At 40.9% G+C, this 23357-nt stretch overlaps 1 protein-coding gene across 2 annotated transcripts in view; it reads right to left on the reverse strand.

The window, feature by feature from the left end:
• Positions 1-23357, reverse strand: part of LOC124622283 (tyrosine-protein phosphatase non-receptor type 9) — a 774832-nt gene that overhangs the window by 52883 nt on the left and 698592 nt on the right. For both annotated transcript variants that reach the window (XM_047147950.1, XM_047147951.1), the window contains exons 5-6: positions 15076-15210; positions 4901-5092 (exon numbers count right to left, since the gene is read on the reverse strand). In XM_047147950.1, coding sequence (XP_047003906.1) covers positions 4901-5092; positions 15076-15210 — 327 coding nt within the window. The remainder of the gene's footprint in view (positions 1-4900; positions 5093-15075; positions 15211-23357) is intronic.

A 23357-nucleotide genomic window follows, 5' to 3' on the forward strand; every position in this document is an offset into this window, starting at 1 on the left:
TTACGGCCCCTGTTTTTAAGGCAGCTTAATGGCTGCAAGTGATACATTATTCCTTGTAGACCTGTTGGACAGTCCATGTTGATACAACACAAAATTCTGCAACTTCATTCATAGAGTAATCATCAACACATCCAAACACAATAAATCCTTTCTCACATTCAATCACACCTCCATGTCAACCCATTTTACTCTGCTGATTCAGCTCAACAAACTGACGCATGCCTCATTCTCTCTCTCTCTCTCTCTCTCTCTCTCTCTTTCTCTCTCTCTCTCTCTCTCCCATGACTTATTGCATGACTTATACAATTGGAGGGTCAAATGATTACCGGATATGATTTTTATACTATCTACAACACTCCAAAGAGACCAGTATGCTCTTTTAAGGGATGAGGGGATGAGTTCTGATATTTTGTCCAATGAGCCCGCTTTGATACTTAAATTTTAAACAGATGGGGATCTCTTCACTTCTGTTTCTATGGCTGGAGAAACATTCGACACATACTTCATGTGCCTCACTAACATGTTTATCTATGTTAACACCCACCGAGTCACAGGCAAGGGTATTGAAACATTAATTTCATCTGCTAAAGTGTTGCATTCTACCATGTTGACAACAACTGATAACCTGACACTCAGCTACAGTAAGTATGCCATGTCACATTTAATTCTTGCCTTCCATCATGTGCCTCACTCTCAGAATATGGAATTTTTTGAGTGGTGTTGAAGAGAAAGTGAGACTAGTTTTTTCCCCGTAGTTTCTTCTCAAATTACATATTTGTGACCTGCACATCTGAAAGAATGATTTTTGTGTTTTGTAACTGGAAGGAGCAGCACCTCATGATGCCTGGTTAGCCTCGATACTCTGTATGGTTTGCTATGTTTTCAGGTACCATGATAGAGGTGGAAGCAGAGCTAAAGTGCAATAAAACTGTTTTTGTTTTATGTACACAGCATCAGAAATATATACAGAGTGCTCCGAAATTCCTCTTACAAATTTCTAGGACTTGTGGAGGGGACTGAGCAAATAATATTTTGAATTGCAACCCACATCCAACATACTCTACAACCATTTGAAAACATGTTGCTAATGTGACGACATATATAAGTAATTTATTAGATGTGACCCAACACATCATTTGTTTTATAGTTCCACTCATTAATAACCAAGGAAATAAAATGGACAATTCATCAGTTTTCACAAGCATTGTTGTTTACAGTTAAACTTAATACTTTAACTGCTCTGGACGGGTTAACGCGCGCACCTTTGTATCTGTCCCTGAGTGCTATGAATGTGTTTACGCGTGCAACCAGTCCTTCTACCTGGTACTCTGAATATGTCTACGCGTAGACACGTTCAATGGCACCTTGTAATATCAAACCAGGTTCTGGGCCCGTTTGATGACAACAAATGCAATTTGGCAACATTCATTCCCATTGGAGCCTCTGTCGGTGGCTGTAAAAGTTGCTATGAGCAAATAAACCATTTATTACTACTACTACTACTACTGCTGTCTGCAGCTTGTGGTCTTGCGGTAGCATTTTCGCTTCCCCCGCACAGGGTCCGGGGTTCGATTTCCAGCGAGGTCAGGGATTTTTCCTGCCTCGAGATGACTGGGTGTTGTTGTGTCACCATCATCATCATCATCATCATCATCATCATCACTACTATTACTACTACTACTACTACTACTACTACTACTACTGCTATTATACTTATAGGTACACCCACTGTGATGCTGTATGCAGATTTAAGACTTGTCTGAAAATATTATGTCCTGCTACTCTGGTGTCCAGTGTTGTCACTGGCCACACCCACATGAGGGACACCAAGGCAATGGTCACCATTCTGACTCAATGTGATGTACCAGATGTTATCACACTGTCTGTGTGGAGACCCGCTTGCTACAAACAAATTAGTTTCCTTACTCAAGATACGGTGACATGTTGTTGTTGTGGTCTTCAGTCCTGAGACTGGTTTGATGCATCTCTCCATGCTACTCTATCCTGTGCGAGCTTCTTCATCTCCCAGTACCTACTGCAGCCTACAACCTTCTGAATCTGCTTAGTGTATTCATCTCTTGGTCTCCCTCTACAATTTTTACCCTCCACACTGCCCTCCAATGCTAAATTTGTGATCCCTTGATACCTCAGAACATGTCCTACCAATGGGTCCCATCTTCTTGTCAAGATGTGCCACAAATTCCTCTTCTCCCCAATTCTATTCAATACCTTCTCATTGGTTATGTGATCTACCCATCTATCCTTCAGCATTCTTCTGTAACACCACATTTCAAAAGCTTCTATTCTCTTCTAGTCCAAACTATTTATCGTCCATGTTTCACTTCCATACATGGCTACACTCCATACAAATACTTTCAGAAACGACTTCCTGACATTTAAATCTGTACTCGATGTTAACAAATTTTTCTTCTTCAGAAATGCTTTCCTTACCATTGCCAGTCTACATTTTATATCCTCTCTACTTCAACCATCATCAGTTACTTTGCTCCCCAAATAGCAAAACTCCTTTACTACTTTAAGTGTCTCATTCCCTAATCTAATTCCCTCAGCATCACCCGACTTAATTCGACTACATTCCATTATCTTCGTTTTGCTTTTGTTGATGTTCATCTTATACCCTCCTTTCAAGACACTGTCCATTCCGGTCAACTACTCTTCCAAGTCCTTTGCTGTCTCTGACAGAATTACAATGTCATCAGCGAACCTCAAAGTTTTTATTTCTTCTCCATGGATTTTAACACCTTCTCCAAACTTTTCTTTTGTTTCCTTTATTGCTCGCCCAATAAACAGATTGAATAACATCGGGGATAGGCTACAGCCTTGTCTCACTCCCTTCCTAACCACTGCTTCCCTTTCATACCCCTCGACTCTTTATAACTGCCAGCTGATTTCTGTACTCCTTCAGAATTTGAAAGAGAGTATTCCAATCAACATTGTCAAAAGCTTTCTCTAAGTATACAAATGTCAAAATTGTAGGTTTGCCTTTCCTTAATCTTTCTTCTAAGATAAGTCGTAGGGTCAGTATTGCCTCACCTGTTCCAACTTTTCTACATAATCCAAACTGATCTTCCCCAAGGTCAGCTTCTACTAGTTTTTCCATTCGTCTGTAAAGAATTCGTGTTAGTATTTTGCAGCTGTGACTTATTAAACTGATAGTTTGGTAATTTTCACACCTGTCAACACCTGCTTTCTTTGGGATTGGAATTATTATATTCTTCTTGAAGTCTGAGGGTATTTCGCCTGTCTCATACATCAATCTCACCAGATGGTAGAGTTTTGTCAGGACGCTCTCCCAAGGCTGTCAGTAGTTCTAATGGAATGTTGTCTACTCCGGGGGCCTTGTTTCAACTCAGGTCTTTCAGTGCTCTGTCAAACTCTTCACGCAATATCATATCTCCCATTTCATCTTCATCTACATCCTCTTCCATTTCCATAATATTGTCCTCAAGAACATCGCCCTTGTATAGACCCTCCATATACTCCTTCCACCTTTCTGCTTTCCCTTCTTTGCTTAGAACTGGGATTCCATCAAAGCTCTTGATATTCATGCAAGCGGTTCTCCTTTCTCCAAAGGTCTCTTTTAATTTTCCTGTAAGGAGTGTCTATCTTACCACTAGTGAGATAAGCCTCTACATCCTTACATTTGTCCTCTAGCCATTCCTGCTTAGCCATTTTGCACTTCCTGTCGATCTCATTTTTGAGACGTTTGTATTCCTTTTTGCCTGCTTCATTTACTACATTTTTACATTTTCTCCTTTCATCAGTTAAATTTTATATTCCTTCTGTAACCCAAGGGTTTCTACTCGCGCTTGACTTTTTACCTACTTGATCCTCTGCCGCCTTCACTACTTCATCCCTCAGAGCTATCCATTCTTCTTCTACTGTATTTCTTTCCCCCATTCCTGTCAATTGTTCCCTTATGCTCTCCCTGAAACTCTGTACAACCTCTGGTTTAGTCAGTTTATCCAGGTTCCATCTCCTTAAATTCCCACCTTTTTGCAGTTTCTTCAGTTTTAATCTACAGTTCATAACCAATAGATTGTGGTCAGGGGACAGTGACATTACTGTATAATATTGCACAGCTGAGAGAATAATATGTCTATTCTCTGGGGTGCTAATCATGTGAGGCTGTCGAGACCTTGCATACTGTTGAGTAGTGCTCTCCTGAACCCATTGGTCCACATTTGCATGGCAGTCATGGAATCAAAACTACTCACACCTACATTAGGAGAAATGAACAGGTGTTTATGTTTCCCATGTGCTATTCGAGAGTGGAATGATCAACATACAGTCCAAAAGTGATTCTATGAACCCTCTACCATGCACTTAGGTGTAAATTGCAGAGAGCAGTCATATAGATGTAGACATAGATAAATTGCAGGTCTGATATGTCACCATCCTGCCACTGTTGAATTCCAACACATGCCCGTAGACATTTATCCTCCATACATGAAGCATAACATAGTGTACTCACAAACAAGATACATTCAACTTACTTTCTACATGAGAAACCTGCTTATTTACAGTATGTTAATTATGTTACTCCAACCTACTTTTTATGATTACACTGAAGTGCTAATCATTTGCATACCCAAATACATAGCACTCTTCATGTCAGTTCAACATTTGTTGCAAGCCATGTAGAGGCGTTGCAATTTTAATGGCAAAAAGTTATTTCAGTGAGGATACATATTTCTAAGTATTGCATATCAATCAGTTTCATGCAACTGGTTACCTTTCATCATTTTAAGTTTCTTGTTTTAATCCTGAAGTTTCAATCTTTACACTAAACAAAGAGCTGTATCTCAAGAGTATTTATGTTCATCTGCATATGTACATTACACACTGAACAAAGGACAGAAGGGATTACTTATCTTACCGAATCATGTGCTCCTGTAGAGCCATTAGGCAGGGCAGCCATGATGCTTGGTTCTGTTGCAACATCGCAAAGGTCACTGCCATGTCGGTTTGTCATGGATTTGACACAATGTAGAAGCCATGCACCATGATCAATGTCCAGCGTGCCTCCGAGACCAGAAGGCAAAGAATCCCGAGGTATATGGATTGTTAGCTGAAATACAGAACATTTCTTCATAACTATGATCAACATGTATAAATATACACTACTATTTTAATTAAAATACCCTCTGAAAGACTTCTGGATTTCAGTAGGAATAAGAAAAACTAATGGTAACAATTTTGGAACTGTAACAAACATAAATAGAAAACAACAGTTTGGATCAACACGACATGTGAAACCGTGACAGAGAAGAAGAGTATCATGTTTAAATTTTTTCCATTGTTGTTGAAATTGCAACTGGTCATGGACAATGAGGATACCACCATATTTTGGGTGGTGGAAGTATGGTTGGGGTTGGGGTAGTGGTGGTGGTGGTGGTGGTGGTGGTGGTCAAAGGATGTAGACAATAAACGACAAAGCTCTGCGTAGTTGAGGAAATTTAACAACTTGCTGTCTCTGTAGCAGATAGATATTTATCTGAACTAGTTCTCTGTAGAATTTTAGTAAGGGAACTGAACACTACATGTCTCATCCAAACAAGCTATGAAAATCTTTAAAAAGTTTATGTCATCTCCACGATGTCTGAAACATTTCACCTAAAAATATAAAGACGCAACACTACGTATATGAAAACTCCTACTAAAACACATGGCACTCTTCAGTTCAGTTAAAGATCTGGTACTTATTATAAGGCCATACACCAAATTGTACATGAATACAATCTGCCCAAAAATTGATTGACAAGCACAATGGTAAACAAACTATCAGTTTCATTTCCATCTGCTGTGCACTCCAACTCTGCCACTACCCAGCATTTCATATCTAATGAAGAGCATAGTGAACATCATCACTCACATCTGAATCCATACTGCTACTCCACAATACACAGCACATGCTCACTCAACACAGTCCACAAAAATTATTAGTTCAGCAAAGCTTGGAGTCTTGAAATAACCATGACCAAACTGTAGCATGATCTACTTTGCTGTAATGGATGACCTATAACAGTGTGTGCAGAAACACATCAAACCATGAAATTCCATCTCTCCACTGGCAATATTCAGATTTTAATTGTTGGGTGTATTTTAAAGAGAGAGTGGAGAAAAAATGACAGACCCATAAAATTATACTGTTTTAATGGGCACACTGTTCACTCAACATCAAACCTTCGAGCCTTTGTAGTAGACATTGTGAAAAATGATTCTATCTTTCAAACTTCCTGACAAATTAAAACTGTATGCTGAACCAGTACTCGAACTCCAGGAACTTTGCCTTTCACGGACAAGCACACAACAGACTGAGTTGCTCAAGAACTACTCACAACCAGTCGTCATAACTTTACTTCTGCCAGTATCTGATCTCCTACCTTACAAACTTCACAAACACTCTGATTCTATTCTCATGTAAGTACAGTGTTGTTATAATGAAACTTTCATTACTTGATGGCCCCCATGAATAAGGAGTGATCTTAGGACACTGCAACTTTGTGAAAACATTTGTAACAATATGTGGAAGGGAAATAGTGAGTAAAATATTGAAAGAAACACATTTTAATTTGCACGTGAGAGGGTAACATTTGTTAATTGTGTACCATGTTGATGTTCCAGGTTACAAACATTGCTCTATGTGATGGCCATCTGCACCCATGACAGCATGGAAGTTTGTACAGGTACCACTTCACAACTGTTCAAGGCATTTTCGAACAGTGGGCCATGGAATATTCAGCTGTTGTACCAACAGCTCATGCCCTGCTTGAAGAATGCACATTGCATCGAGCATTCTTATTCATGGCAACAGTAAACTTTTCAACACTTTGTGGCACAATTGGCCATTGGCTCTCCCAGGAGCAATTTTCAGATTATCAGTTAATTAGTTAACTCAAACTTCTGAATCATGTCCTTCAACCCTGTTGCAAAAAGAGGACCTCTTTGTATTCCTTTAATGTGTTGATACTCAGGAGGAGTAACAGCACTACTGCTGTTGTTTTGATAAATAGCTTAATGAGTAAGGCACCACGCACCTTGTCCAGACCCATGTTGACTGTCTGCAACTATAATACATGCCAATGCTCATGTTTCAATCCTATGTTGCTGTACCAATGCTGACGCCTGTCGGCATGTCACAACACTAACGCTACTAACAACACAAATCCTGCTGTGCACAGTCTGAACATCAGTCCTATAAAGTTAAGTATCCAGAACATGAAAAGTTTTCCATCTACAGTGGCTCAGGTAGTGAAAGTTTAATTACACTGAAGAGCAAAAAAAAATTGGTAAACCTGCCTAATACCATATAGAGCCCCCACGAGCACACAGAATTGCCACAACACGACATGGCATGGACTCAACTAATGTCTGAGGTAGTGTTGGAGGGATCTGACACCATGAATTATGGAGAGCTGTCAATAAATCCATAAGAATACAAGGGGATGGAGATGTCTTCTGAACAGCACATTGTAAGGCATCCAAGATATGCTCAATAACGTTCATGTTTGGGAAGTTTGGTGGCCAGCGGAATTGTTTAAACTCAGATGAGTGTTGCTGGAGCCACTCTGAAGCAGTCCTGGACATGTTGGGTGTCTTATTGTTCTGCTGGAATTGCCCAAGTCCATCGGGATGCACAATGGACATGAATAGATGCAGGTGATCAGACAGGATGCTTACATATGTGTCACCTGTCAGAGTCATATCTAGATGTATAAAGCATTCCATATCACTCCAACTGCACATGCGCCATGCTATTACAGAGCTTCCACCAGTATGAACAGTCCCCTGCTGACATGCAGGGTCCACAGATTCATGAGGTTGTCTCCATACCCGTACATGTCCATCCACTTGATACAATTTCAAATGAGATTCGTCTGACCAGGCAACAAGTTTACAGTCATCAATAGTCCAATGTTGGTGTTGACAGGCCCAGGCGAGGCATAAAGCTTTGTGTCGTGCAGTCATCAAGGGTACACGAGTGGGCCTTCAGCTCTGAAAGCCCATATTGATGGCCCAGCATTGAAATCTGCAGCAATTTGTGGAAGTGTTGCACTTATCTCAGGTTGAATGGTTCTCTTCAGTTGTCATTGGTCCCGGGATCTTTTTCCGGCCATAGCGATGTCAGAGATTTGATGTTTTACCATATTCCTGATATACAAGGTACACTCGTGAAATAGCCATACGGGTGAATCCCCAATTCATATTTAAAGACCTGTCTGCTTGTGTCTGTATGTGTGGATGGATATGTGCATGTGTGCGAGTGTATACCTGTCCTTTTTTCCCCCAAAGGTAAGTCTTTCCGCTCCCGGGATTGGAATGACTCCTTACCCTCTCCCTTAAAACCCACTTCCTTTCGTCTTCCCCTCTCCTTGCCTCTTTCCTGATGAGGCAACAGTGCGTTGCGAAAGCTTGAATTTTGTGTGTATGTTTGTGTTTGTTTGTGTGTCTATCGACCTGCCAGCGCTTTCGTTCGGTAAGTCACCTCATCTTTGTTTTTATATATAATAGACTTTGTACTATTTTATACTTCATTCAGTGTTATTGCGGAACTCTTCATGTGGACACAGAACAAAAGCTGGTTGGTGTTGGTTGGTTGGTTGGTTGGTTGTTTCGGGGAAGGAGACCAGACAGCGAGGTCATCGGTCTCATCGGATTAGGGCAGGAAGGGGAAGGAAGTCGGCCGTGCCCTTTGAAAGGAACCATCCCGGCATTTGCCTGGAGCGATTTAGGGAAATCACGGAAAACCTAAATCAGGATGGCCGGACGCGGGATTGAACCGTCGTCCTCCCGAATGCGAGTCCAGTGTCGAACCACTGCGCCACCTCGCTCGGTACCTGGTTGGTGTTAATTCTGATATTGTGTTTGTACAACATTACAACAAAGTTGGCGATGAGAATGGGATTCTACTCCACGTGTTAAGTTTCTTTAGTTCGATATACAGCCAACAAGGCAGTCAAAGATCTTCTTCAATCTATTGTTGAACAACATCGAGCTCTCACCAACAAGCTCTCTCTGTGGCACTAAGCAATTTGGCAGTTTCATTTACACGCAAGGTTACACTATCGCTGACACAACCCCCACTGTTTCCTCTGTGTGAAGTTTCTGTGGGAGATTGGGAAGCATATGAAAAATGCCTTTGGCAACATTTTCAAGCCTTTGGAGTCACCAATCCCAATTTGTGTGAGCTAGCTCCTGCCAGTCCTTCTTTTGATGAAATGTATCTTGCTCTCTAATTATCATTGCAATGTTCTCATGTTATTGCTGCTAACATTGAGTTCTACTGTTGTCAAAAGCAGCTACAACAGTTGTACAGAGCTTGGGCAGTAGAACTTCATGGGCTTAGCTGTTGCAGATTGTTACTGAGGCACACAGGGACTCATGCTGATTTGATGGTTTGTGATTCTATGATATGTCTGGCCCCTGATAGAGAAGTTCATGAACAGGCTTCACAATCTGAAAATCCCTCTCTCACAAACATTCTGAACACTGCTCAATCTTTTGAAGTATCTATGAAGCAGTAAATCAGACAGTAGCATGGTGTGAAGTAGCCACCACTGCTTCCTCTCCTTCTCGGCCATCGTTGGATTAGCTCATGGGAGTAAGATAACATCATGGCCTCCATGCCACATGGGGCAGTGACACGCTAAGCAACAGCAGCCACATGTTCCTCTTCCATTGTGCTCTTATTGTTTTGCTCAAAATGAGCAGGCTTCATTCCCAGTGTTATGGGCAATAAGCACCTATTGGAAAGGAAATAAAGGGGGGGAGAGGGGCACATATTGCATCTATGCAGCTTTCAACCTTTTCACTAGACATGAACGTGGATGTGAACAGAGTTTCCCAAGTGATGGCACCCCAAACAAACTGTAATTGAAGTACATGTGATAGACAAGATGTTAGAAATGCAAGTGGACACTGATGTAGCAGTGACTTTGTTAAATTCTCAAATGTATGTTGAGCTTGGATCGACAACATTGTCCTCATTTCTCATCATCAGTTGGTGAGTTACAACAAACAAAAAATACCCATATTGGTATGGTTTTTGACTACCATAACGTACAAAGCAATTGTTCAGCCTTTGATCTTTCTAGTAGTGGACGGTGCACCACAGAAAGCTTTATTTGGGTTAGATGCCTTCAAAATTTTTGGGTTCTCTGTTTCTGATGAAGTACACCTGGTATCAGATCAAGTTCTGCACCAACAACTGGATGTGCTCTCCTTGGAATATTCCTCCCTGTGTTTGAAAGGTTTACGTTGTGCTACCAATTTCAAGGCTAACATCACAATGAAAGCGATGGCGCATCCCAGTATTTTCATGCCAGCCAGACTCAACAGCTTTATGGGAGCAAGTGAAATTGGAGCTACATCAACTTAGATGAACTCTTAGCATGGCTTTCCATGGGCCAATATTTCGAAAATAGATTTGTCAGAAGCCTTCTTACAACTGCCTTTGGACAACTACTTCAAATGTGTCCTCATAGTGAATACCCCCTTTGGATTACATTACCACCAGTGCCCGTTATTTGACGTGGCTAGCACCCGTCACATTTTCCAATGATTTTTGGAGTAACTCATGACCTCCATGCAACACTGTGTTAACTAACTGGATGATACTGTGGTCTCAGGTTCCTCAATGGATAAACATTTGCAGAACCTCTGTGCCTTGTTCACTGTGCAACAGGCCACTGGTTTGAAACGTAACCTGGGCAAATCACAGATTTTTCTGCCATCTATCATCTATCTTAGTTTTGAAATCTTGCATGCTGGTGTCAAGCCTTTGAGCCAGCATGTTGATGTCATTACAGCTTTGACACATCCTAAGTTTCTCAAAAAGATTGTGTGCTACCATAAATTTCTTTCTCGTGCAGCTACACTGGCCCAGCTGCTTCATGCTCTCTTGTGCAAAGATGTTCATTTTCACTGGTTGCCCACCTTCAAGCATACTGTTACCCTATTAAAATTAAAATTACACTCAGCACCTCGTTTAGTTACTTTCCAAACAGGCCAATGCCTTGTTTTGGTCACAGGTGCCTATCAGTATGGCCTTAGGGCTATTCTCAGGCACAAATGTGTGGATTGTTCTGAATGCACTACTGTGTATGATTCCTAAATTCCGAATCAGCTGCAACAGCACTCTTCACTGACAGAAAAAGGAGCCCTTGCTATTGTGTATGCACTCAAGAAATTTCATGTTTCTTTATACAGTTCTAAGTGTCGTTTGATTACTGATCACAAACATCTGGTTTCTCTTTTCAATCCTTCGGCATCTTCACTGGACAAAGTGGCCCATCGTCTGCAATGTTGGGCCCTGTTTTTGCCACTCTGTAACTATGAGATTCATTTCTGACCCACAATACAACACACTAATACAGATCTTCTTTCTCAATAGCTGACTGGCCCTGATACAGCATTTGATCAGGATGAACTGTTGTGTTTCTAATTAGATGTCAAGGTCCAAAACACTGTGGATGGTTTTCCCATTATCAGTTATTGGGTTTCAGTGTCTGTCATGGCAAACCCCATTTTACATCAGGTTGTTCAATTTTACCACCATGGCTGACCAGATGCTGAGTGTCTGATACTTCACATAACTATTATATTTTCTGTCATTGCCTCTCAGTTCTTGATGGTGTGTTGCTGTTGGCTACTGAAGAATTGGTGCCCAGTGTTGTGATCCCATCCACACTGCAGAGGGATGTCATGTGCCTTCTCCACCTGGACCATTGGGATGTTTCTTGTACAAAATTGCTGGCCCACCACCATGAGTTTTGGCTGGGTATTGACAATGAGATCACAATTGTTGTGACAGCCTGCCTGCAGTGCATCACCCATCAAGTGGCACCATGGGCCTCTCACTGCCAGCAGCCCACCCCACTACACCCCTGAGATGTATTCATGGTAATTTTGCAGGTCTGTACCTTAGCTCTTTTCGGATTGCAGTAGTTGACACTTCCTCAAAATTTCGTTATGTGGTTTGTTGCCTGTCCATGTCCACACCCGCTATGGTCACAACACTCTTAAAGATTTTTCTTTAGATAGCTTGCCGTATATGCTTGTGACGAACAATGGCCCACAGTTTGTATCTCAAAATTTTGAAGTTACGGCCCCTCCCTTTCATTCCCAGTCCAATGGAGAGGCGGAGTGGCTGGTAGATATATTCAAAACCGAGATGAAAAAATAAATCACTCAATCTTCTGCTAGGGACGCCCTCAAAAGGTTCTTGCTTTCAGATACATTCAATCCAGTCAGCGATCATAGCCCAGCAGAGCCGTTTCATGGCTGCTAGCCCCACTTCATCTGCTCCAGCCAATACCTGGCCACCTGCCGCACCCAACTCACAGTGATTCCATCTGGGCCACATTGTCTGGGCCCACGGGTTTGGCTGGTACCCTCAGTGGATACCAGTGGTGGTCCAGTGATGCTGCACCGTGTGCACCTCAGCTTGGTGTCATAACACTACAACTATCTCTGAGCTCTGTCGACACATGAACAACAACACACCAGAGAGTTCTCTGCCCCTGAAACTGCCTCCACCTCTGCGCTGGTCCGCAGAGCATGGTCCACACATTCACCCTCTCTGGTGCTGTCTTTGCTCAGGCTGCTGCTGCTGCCACTGGGTGGAACAGTCACCAGTGGCCAACCTCCATGTCTGCAGCCCTTGTCGCTGCTGCCATCTTCTCTCCTGCCTCCATCACTGTGTGTCTGGCTACATGTGGACATGGATACATCACCACCATCACCAGTGCTCCCTTATGGCCTCATGGGGGAGTAGGTGCCATACCTGTCCACACCTGCGACATTTCACTGACAGAATGATACCTGCTTCTCAGTTGTCACCTACTGATGAAGACATGGACAGCTCCACACTGAACACTTTTCTTCAAGGGAGAAGGAGTGTTGTAACCCCTATATTGTGACCTCGCATAATCAAACAGTGCATGATACAAGTGCTTCAAAGGCCGACCTAGAAAGGGTGCCTCGTAACCTGAACAGACAACATAGCAAGTGCTGTGGTGTGTGGACAACAGCCCAGTACATGCCTGGTGTGCCAGACCCTTGGCCTCACTTCTGTTTACTTTTTTATTTTATTTTATGCTGACATTTGAGACTGTATATTGGTGTATTCTACAGTTATGAGACTTTGTACTGTTCTATACTTCATTCAGTGATATTGCGGATCTTTTCACGTGGAAACAGAATAAAACTTGGTTGGTGTTACTCTTGATATTGCATTTGTACAACGTTACAACAAATACAAATTTAGTATTTCTGTGAGGTATGCAAAATTAGCTATTTAATCATTATAATAATGTCACAAATTTTTTGTGAAGGTCTGCGATGTAACAAGCTACAAAAAGTTTAATTTTATAGTCTGTATTACAGCTATCTATATATTTTGCTGATATTGTAATGTTGAAGCCCATATTTTTGTTTTACATATCATTTTTTGCACAAAATTTAGCAATGAGTGATAAATTGTCTGGTGAGTGCTTTTACAAATTTCATTGCTTGAAGTGGTTATATTAATTCTCCTGAGCACTTCTAATACATCTATGACAAACTTGTAGCAAAAAAGCAGCAGTGGACAATCACATACTTTGTCAAAGATTATACTTTGCATAGTTCAGCATAAAAATTGGAAATCTGGACGAGTCGTCAGTCCCACTTTGCATGTGATCTGCCTCCACTCCACAAGAAACTTGGCATTATGAAATAATTAATTAAAATCCTACAAAAAAATGGAGATACTTTAAGTGTGTGACAAGTAAGATACTGTGACTATAAGAAGCTAAGATGAAAGAGGGGCATTCCTGTCACTTCTGATGTTAAACTAATGACAGATGAAACATTTGAAGACAAAATGACTGAAACTTAAATTTCATCTTGCGTAACCTTTAAACAAGTTATCAACAAGTTTCTTGGCAACTACAAAGACTCTGCTTACCAGAATTAGTAAGGAACACACTGGATAACTCTAAAGTATTGGATGCTTCAATAAGCTTGAAGCTTCACTTTTTGGACTTTTGCATCAGCTACAGCCTAGAAAATATAGCTGCTGATTGTGGGGATCAGGGAGAAATGTTCCATCAAAACATTAACCAAATGGAACGGGAATACCAGGACTGAGGGGATGTCAGTATAATAGCTGACTACTGATGGATGCTGCACAGGGCGTGTCCTCGGCACACAGAGAAACTGAAATTGAAACTTGAGGTGGAGAAAGAAGCTACATTAATATTTATGCTTTTGAATTACACCTGAAGAACATAATACTTCATTATAATATTACAAATGCATTATTTTATCATGATTTTTAATGCAGTTTTTTATGTATGTGTTTCTATGTATTTTTTGGATCTTCATCATTACTTTGTGAGAAAACTTTATATTATAGAGGAGAAGCCCTTAACATTTTTTAACTTAGCATATCAAAATTAGAATTGCCTAAAATTATCAAGTAAATAGGAGCAAAGTATAAATTTGTAGACTTCAGTTATTGTTTACAAACTGTAACAGTCGGCCTGGAAATCCAAATTAAAATTCCATTATGTTTAAAGTATGGCTTGTTATATTATCTCAGTATTACTTTGCTCCCTAATCACTACTCAGAATTAAGCATTTCACATCCCTCTTAATGAAATGACAAATTCCCTCTACATAAAATGTTGCTGCCTGATGTGGCAGCCAGCTGGTGACAGTATCAGCCTGTGACACTATCCTTAAGTTTTTGACACAATTAGTCTTGGGTGGCAATAGCGACCAATCAAATGAGATAGCACATTTGTCAGGACACTGACTTTACATAGAGGAGGCTGGAGTTTGCTCTGTCCAGCCATCCTGACATAAGTTTTCTGTGGTTTTTCTAAATTGTTTCAGGCAAAAGCCATGGCCAACCACCTGTCCTATTCTCATAAAATATACACACATATTCTGTGTGTATGTACATTTCTGAGCTACTTACTTTCATTGTTTTATGATGACAAAACCTATCTCATTGAAAAATGATCTCTAGGTGAATAAATAAATAAATGAGAATATAACACTCACCTGTGGTATATTTACTGTATACACCCTGTCTCTGAGTTTCTCCCTGACAAATAACCTGAGGATCTTGAATGGAGCCTTAAACCACAATGGCGCGGTGACGATGAGGACTTTTTTCAGTTTTGCTGGATATCCACCCTGAAACAAAAAAAAATACACAGTTAATTGAGAAGTGGAAACATCATTAGTGAACATTAATAAGTACGCTACATCTTGTAGCTGGACAATGTTAACTGACCTGAGTTCAGAAAGCTTGTGCTACACAAATGAATGAGTAGTATAAGAATTTAACATGCTTCTTAAATTGACAGAAGATCAGATTTACCAACAGAAACTTCACTGTTGTCAAGAGACATATATCACTGCAGAGGGAGATACAGAGCTAAGTAGGGGGCTGAATTAAGGTACAAAACATGTTTCATGATTTGAGCCATAATATTTTAGAAAAACACAATGCTACAATATTTGGAACATATGTCTAGTGTTTACTCCAAAACAAGAATGTTTTTTTTTTTTTTTTTTTTTAATCTGAAATTTATCAAAAGGGCTAGAGTGAAAAACTACACAAAAATCATTAGATACAGATAATTAATGACTGTATTATGATCTTCCAAAGTTATTGACTGTGTTTTAGCAGTAAAATCTCTCACTAGTATTAGTGTAGTTCAATCAACAATAATGATTTATTTAGTCCAGTTAGTAAATATAATAAAAACAGCTTCATACACTAATATTTTTGTTCACAGCTGCTAGTGTGCATAATTCTGTGATTTTATGGTCCCTCACCTCCATGATCACCTGAGGTCCCTTATACACTCTAGCAAATGTTGTTTTCGTTGTGGTCTTCAGTCTAAAGACTCATTTGATGTGACTCTCCAGAGCAGTCTATCACTGCAGCCTCCATACACCTGAACTCACTTTGTAGTCAAGCCCTGATTTCCCTCTATAATTTTTACAACCCTTCTCACACAACCTTCCATTTACTTGCATTGTCGAATTGACTATTCCTTACATGTCTTATCATTTCAGCTCTTCTTCTAGTCAATGTGTGTCATAAATTTCTTTTGTGCCAATTTGATTTGTTACCTTTTCATTAGTAATCCTATATACCCATCTAATATTCAGCATCCTTCCATAACACCACGTTTCCATAGGTTCTATTCTGTTTTTGTTGGAACTGCTTATTGCCCATATTTCATTTCCATACAGTGCTACACACCAAGTCAAATAACTTCAAGACAGACTTCCAGACACTTAAATTTATATTAGATGTTAACAAATTCATCTTTTTCTGAAAGGTTTTCCTTGTTATTGCTGGTTTGCGTTTTATATCCTCTCTACTTCAGCCATCATCAATTATTTTACTGGCCAAATAGCAAAGCTACTCTACTAATTTCTGTGTTTTGTCTCCTAATTTTGTCTCCTAATCTAATACCCTCAACATCATCTGATTTATTTCGACTACAGTCCATTACCTTGTTTTACTTTTGTTGATGTTCATCTTTTCAACCTCTTTTCAACACATTTTCCATTACAAGTCCTTTGCCACTTCTGATAGAATTACAGTATCAATGGCAAATGACAAAGTTGTTATCTCCTATCCTTGAACTTTAATTCGCTTTTCAAATTTCTTCTTAATTTCCGTTATTGATTGATCAGTGTAAAGATTGAATAAAATTGGGGATTGCCTACAACCCTGTCTCACTCCGTTCTCAACTACTGCTTCTCTTTCATGTCCTTCGACTCTTGTGACTGTTGTCTGGTTTCTGTACAAGTACCCAGTAAATAATATTTCGCTCCCTGTGTTTTATCACAGCTACCTCCACAATTTCGAAGAGTGTGGTCGAGTCGTCATTGTCAAATCCGTTCCCTATAAATCTGAGTTTGCCTGCAACATGAACAAATTTTTCGCTTCGCAACTCCCAAAAATTTCTCTCAGTGGCCCATCCAGTAACTGAAAATATTAAAATATCTCATTTGCTTGTCAGTACTACCGTTCCTAAATGGCGAGGCGGCTCTTAACGCTACTAAGTCCGTTTCTAATGACCTGTGGATTCTTAATTGTAAAAGCGACGGGACGAAGAAATTAAAATGTTGAACATCTACAAAGTGATTTCAAAAACGAGTTAAAGCACAACATGTTTATGATCATTCAGTGAATATAGGAATCAGCATGTAAGCTATGCAGCGTAAGATCTAGCAAAGTATTAACAAAAACTCTAGACTCAATCAAGTTCAAATGGCTCTAAGCACTATGGGACTTAACATTTGAGGTCATCAGTCTCCTAGACTCAGAGCTAGTTAAACCTAACTAACCTAAGGACATCACACACATCCATGCCCGAGGCAGGATTCGAGCCTGCGACCGTAGCAGTCGCGCGGTTCCGGACTGAATCGCATAGAAACGCTCGGCCACCGCGGCCGGCACACTCAATCAAGTGATTCTGGTTTTATGTTAACTAAGTTCATTTACAAGAGACCATATTTATTATGGGTTTACATAAAACGCGAAATCGCATGTGAGAACCGTGCATCGGAAATGACAATTTGAAATTTGTGCTTGTACTTTGGCGTGCACACACATTCCCTGCTTTTTTCGAGCAGTCACTGTAGCATTTGGCTATCCAAGCACGTGTCTTGCTCAAACCCATTTGTCACTGTCACTCGATGTTCCTTCCAGTATGCCGACCACTTACACACAGAGGTCATAACACGGAACAGGACCACTTAACCTATTTGGTGTGACCGCTACCGTACTCGTCCATCCGCTGTTTTCATACTTACAAGTTACATGAAGCAGGAAATCAAAAATTTGTTCAGCCTATGAAGGGGAGCGTCGAGTGACATTGATAATTTGAATCGGGTCAGTTGCTCACGAGTTTATTGAATTTATCAGTTTCAGAAGAACTCACCAAAAATCATATGACAGGTATCACCATTTTCTCTCTCCTTTAGATAAAATACACACTACGCAATTTCTCACCATGTAGCCGCATTTTGTTTCGAACAGCGCAAACGTCATCTCTCCCTGTTCGTGAAATCGAAACAATTGCATTCCAGTCGATATGGTAGGGAAACAAATTAGAGACACCCAATTCTGCCGCTCAATCCTTTGATTAAGAAACATGTCTGATCTCATTGGAATACTATCGATATTATGACAACTTCAGCAACGATTGACTGGCCTTACCTCCGAAGGAGATTAGGTCTTAGGCGAACTATTAAGCAAAAATTAGTCCACCCGAATGAACTTTAATTACAGGCCCACAACTGGAATACTGTACAATGCTAATCTGAGTCATTTCATCCATGCCCAGCCGCTAGGACTTGACTTACAGGGTATATTTTGAACTATAGAAATCTCAAAAGTATTACTGGTCCCCAACACACGAACACACGGTATTCTGCCTTGTGATTAAGTGAGTGGCGAAATTAGCCCGAGGCGTTGTAATGAGAAGACAACATTTTTGAAAAATCTTTTTTTTTTTAAATCACAAATACAAGACAACGGCGTGTCTGGAGGACGTGCAGAATAGAGTACGAAGTTCGTCCTTGTCCAGATTTTTAAATATTCTGACAATTACAGTATTTTGCGAGTAATAACGACTTACAATGCTCTTGGATGCAGTCTTGTTCCCTAAAATACAAATGAGTTAATTATATGCCTATGTTGTAACTTACAGAAAAATGTAAGTAGGTCGTTATTCAGATGGTACTCTGTCTCTGAACTTCTCTTTCATCACAACTGCAGACATTTCGGATCCTGCCTTACTTTTGTGCGTCACCGCTTAGTTATATCTGTCATATTGTCAGCGTAAATCTCATAAAACATACAAAAGTCGGTACATACGGAAGTGACACAATCTGTTTCAAATTCGTGAACTGGATCAATAATCGTTGGGCAGAGACAACGTCGATCTTGGATTGGGTTTTTAGATGGTGTCTCCCGCATCTGTTTAAGTCGCCCTTTGTAGACGTAACGATTTCTTGATTTCTGAGAGAGGTTGAGTCGGAGACATTCTTACGAATATAGTGTAATTACTAATTAGATAGGGAGTGGTACATGTCACAATGTCCGGTTTCATATCTGTAGTTATAACATTGCTCTCGCAGAGCGATCCGTTCATTTCCGTACCCATCAACAAAGTGGTAATTTTTGCAGAACAAATTTGTAAATTAATAGCTAATGAGGCCGCCACAGCCAATTGAAGGCAATTAATTGGTTTCGCGGCTCCGCTTCGACGGCATCTCTGCGCGCGTCACAAAATGGAATTGCGAGACTGTGTACAGCAGGCACACCATATTGGAAGCGTTTATCTCCGAGCAGATATGGAACCGCTAACGTAATCGTGGCATCGTGAAACCAGGCTAGGTGGAAGACACAGGGCGCTAAATTAGTACCCCGTCCTGAAGCCAGATGATATGTCTCATTAATTAACAGATACCCGTTCACAAACGAGCATCCTTATGATAGTTTTCCGAGAGAGATGACGCTTGACCTGCTTTTTTCACTTGTTTTGTGATAATCTTCAAACGCTCACACTGTTGTGATGTCATAAGACAATGAGCTGTGAGTTTCACAAGGCTGTAAGATATAATCATTGGTAATAGCACCATACCAATCCGTGACATAGGCTGACAACGAAAAATAGATGAAGCGCATGCCATAAGGAAACTGGTGCCCCATGTTTTCCAGAGGTGTGGCAGAGGGAGGACCTAACTATTCACGGTTCGTTTCGGGGAGGTGGGGGAGGGGGGAGGGGGCAAGCAGAACTGTTCACGTGGTTTCGTCTAATATGAATTAGACATAAATCATCTTTCACCAAAACTGTTTAGCATACATTTATACCGATAGTGTGGCAATGCTTGTTTAGGCAATCAGTGCTATCCTGTTCTACAAAGAGAAACTATTTATCAATACGGGAAGTCGGAAATATAGGCCCAGTTTTATAGTTCCTGCTTCTCGGAAACAATTTGGATCTCTTAATTTTGAAAAAGGCATCATATTACCGGCTGTACTTTGAGTCCACTTATAAAATTCAGATTCACTGAAGACCTTGAGTCCACTTATAAAATTCAGATTCACTGAAGACCTTCTTAATATCGACCTGGTATAGATGATGATGATGATTATTATTATTTTACAAGCACGGTGCATCACATTTAAATGGAAAAAAGCAAAATATAATATCTCTGAAAAAGAAGAAAGCATTTTGTTTGTTTCTTTTCTAGACTTCAAAGGTTGTTTCGAAAAGCTGCAGAAGCTTCGCTGCGACGCCCTTACACATCCTTCATACAGTCCCGATCCCTCCCTATGCGATCTTCATTTTGCTGGAGCCGTGAAGAAAGACATTCGTGGTTGCCGATTTCCTTCAGATGAACGTTTGTGTACTGTCATGGTTCCGTAGGCAACCGCAAACATTTTTTCATGAAGGCATTGAGCGTCTTGTCTCACAGTGGGATAAATGTACCGATAGTTATGGCGATTACTTTTGAAGTAATAAACCGTTTACTTATTTTTCCCTCATCTGTCTCGTTTTCATTTGACTCTACCTAACACATATAATTTCCTTTCGACAGTTCAGGAAACAAATTCTTGTACGTCATCGTTAAGATTAACGTTCCCAGCCCTGTCTTGATGGGGACGAAGTATATGGGTGAACCTCGATTGTGTCGTCGATCTGAGGCAAGTTTTAAGTCTTCGTGAGACGTGGGAAATACTGACGATGCCGAGGCTGTCCGGATCTGAATGATAAGGCGAATAACTGCCGGAAAGTTATTGAACACTACCACGTTCAGCAATAGTTTTCTTCCTATCGAGATTACATTACATGGTTGTAGATCAGTCGTAATTGTTCCAAGAATTTCAGACATATCTCTCACATCTTCATTCACGAGCCAATTTTCTGGGAACATAAGATGTTTCTATGTGTTTCAGTATCACTGGTATTTTTCTTGGCAGTGAATTATGTGGATGTTACGGCTTTCTATAACAGCATATCAAATGCTTCCGCAGTCCTAACATTTGAAGTAACTGCTTTTAGAACGTCTACAGCACGTTTCACTCCGGCCGCATTAACTTTTGGATTGTGCAGCGATATGATCAATTCTTCGCATAGTCCAAACATTTCGATAGCGACTGTTATAATTATGAGAAGCAGTCTCAAACATTTTGAGCCGCTTGGCGGAACCCAGAAGTACTGACTGTCTTTCATCTCCAAATGAGCTCCATGCATTCAGCACTTCGATCACTGTTTCCTGGGTCGGGTCACAGTTTTACACAAAGCATTTCAAGAATTTACTCTTACAACCAATCAGGTCGGACACACCGGTAGCAGCCATTGAAATGGATTTGAATTTGTCTCGCCAACAACAGATGGTAAAACAACATCTGCGTACAATTCTTTTGTTTTCTTTTATTTTTTTATTTTTGCATGTTCTATAATTACGAATAAATCCTTGTTTCTTTAAAACACAGAACTCCCATTTGACATTAAATGTGTAAGCCAGAAAATGTTTGGGAAAGGTTTGACATTATGCCACATTGGCGCCAATGATGGCAGTCATTTCTAAGACGTCATAACCTAAATCTGAAAATCTGTAGTGACGTTTACATGTTGAATAAAGTGTGTGCAAGCCGTAGTTCGTAACTAATTTACGTTTCTTTTTCACATACGTGGTCTGCGTACTGTAAGACTATCGGTACACACACCATCAGATTATTTGACTTGTCGCTCTAACAAAGTAGGCGAGTGTCAGCAATATGTCTCGTGGTCTTATCGTGGCGTTTTTATCTTCTGCCGTTAGGTCAGACGATAGAAATGCCACTTGCACGCTTAGAGTAGCAGATTGACGGTGAGCAACTTTATAAACAGAACTTGAGTAATTTTCACACACATTTATTAAAATAATAAAAGCATAAAATTACTTAACTTGATTCTGGATGCTATTTACAATTGACAATCTGAAGTTCCTTTGGTCTTGTTACGTAATCTTATTCTTACATATCACTGATACTTGACAAAGTGTCTATACATTTCTCTTCATGGCTATGTACAGGAATATGATAATCTTATTAGGTGCAGACTGAAACTTGACTATAGACTGTACAGACTAATGCAGACTGGTACAGACTGGTGCAGACAAATGCAGACTGACTAATTGGAGGTCTGTACACTCGTTATAATACCTCGCGCGTTCAGGTATCACTGCGCGAGTGTGATCCACGAGGAGAAAAGGTTCTACGTTAGCAGCAATCTCACAGGCTGCGAGACATTAATACACGGATCGGCGGAAGCAGAATTTGGTCCGTCTCTAAGACAGCGCCATCTCGTAGTGCGGAGACAGACGAGCGCTGCGCCTGCGCTGTTGTGCTTAGCGGGGCGCGCTCTAGTGGGAAAGTTGTGTACGCGCTGACTACGCGGAACTATGTACACAACAACATAGTTCAATAACTGTCACACTGTTATGAGACAGATACATACTTGTGTTCAACCGTTCTGGCTTCCAGTATGACGAGATCACCCACGGAATGCCACGAAAACATTCCTGAGACTATAACGCACCCTTCCCCGACATCCAACCTTCTAACGATGGTTGCAGAGTGTTTGGTTTCGGTCGTTTCACGCCGTACACGCCAACGGCCATGTGAAAAGGTCACCCGTCACCAGTAGGTGGACGTCCAGTTGCGGTATTGGCGTGCAAATTCCAGTCTTCGTCCGCCAATGAACGCCAGTCGGCATTGGTGCATGAACTAGCGCCTGCTGCGGAGGCCCACATGCACCAACGTTCGCCGAACTGTCATTGAGGAGACTCCTTCGGTAGCGTCCATCTTAGCAGTCAGCTGCTGTACAGTTGCACGTCTATTCGCCTTTACACATCTCCCCAGCCGTCATTCACCCCTGTCATCTAGGGCCCGTGGTGCACCACATACAACTCAGCGCCGACGCACGGTATATTTTAGCTACAGTAGAACCCCTCTAATCCGACCTTGGATGGTCCGTCACTCCGGTTAGTCCGATCATGCTCAGGCTCGCGAGCCTGTGCCGACTTGTCACTGGCTGGACGCCTGTCGGGCCATTGTTACGGAGTCTATCACTGTGCATATTGTTATACTGTACATCAGGGCTTCCCAACCTTTTCAGCTGGCGGATCCCTTCTTCAGTCCAAAATCCATGGCGGACCTCTCGTCAGTCAAGAGCACAGTAACTTTAAATTTCAGAGCGAAACCCATGGGATCTGAAAGCTTCTTAATGCACGTGCCATGTTCCCAATTCGTCTAGCAT

This window comes from Schistocerca americana, chromosome 7 (genome assembly GCF_021461395.2).
Source record: "Schistocerca americana isolate TAMUIC-IGC-003095 chromosome 7, iqSchAmer2.1, whole genome shotgun sequence".
NCBI classification, from domain to species: Eukaryota; Metazoa; Arthropoda; class Insecta; order Orthoptera; family Acrididae; genus Schistocerca; species Schistocerca americana.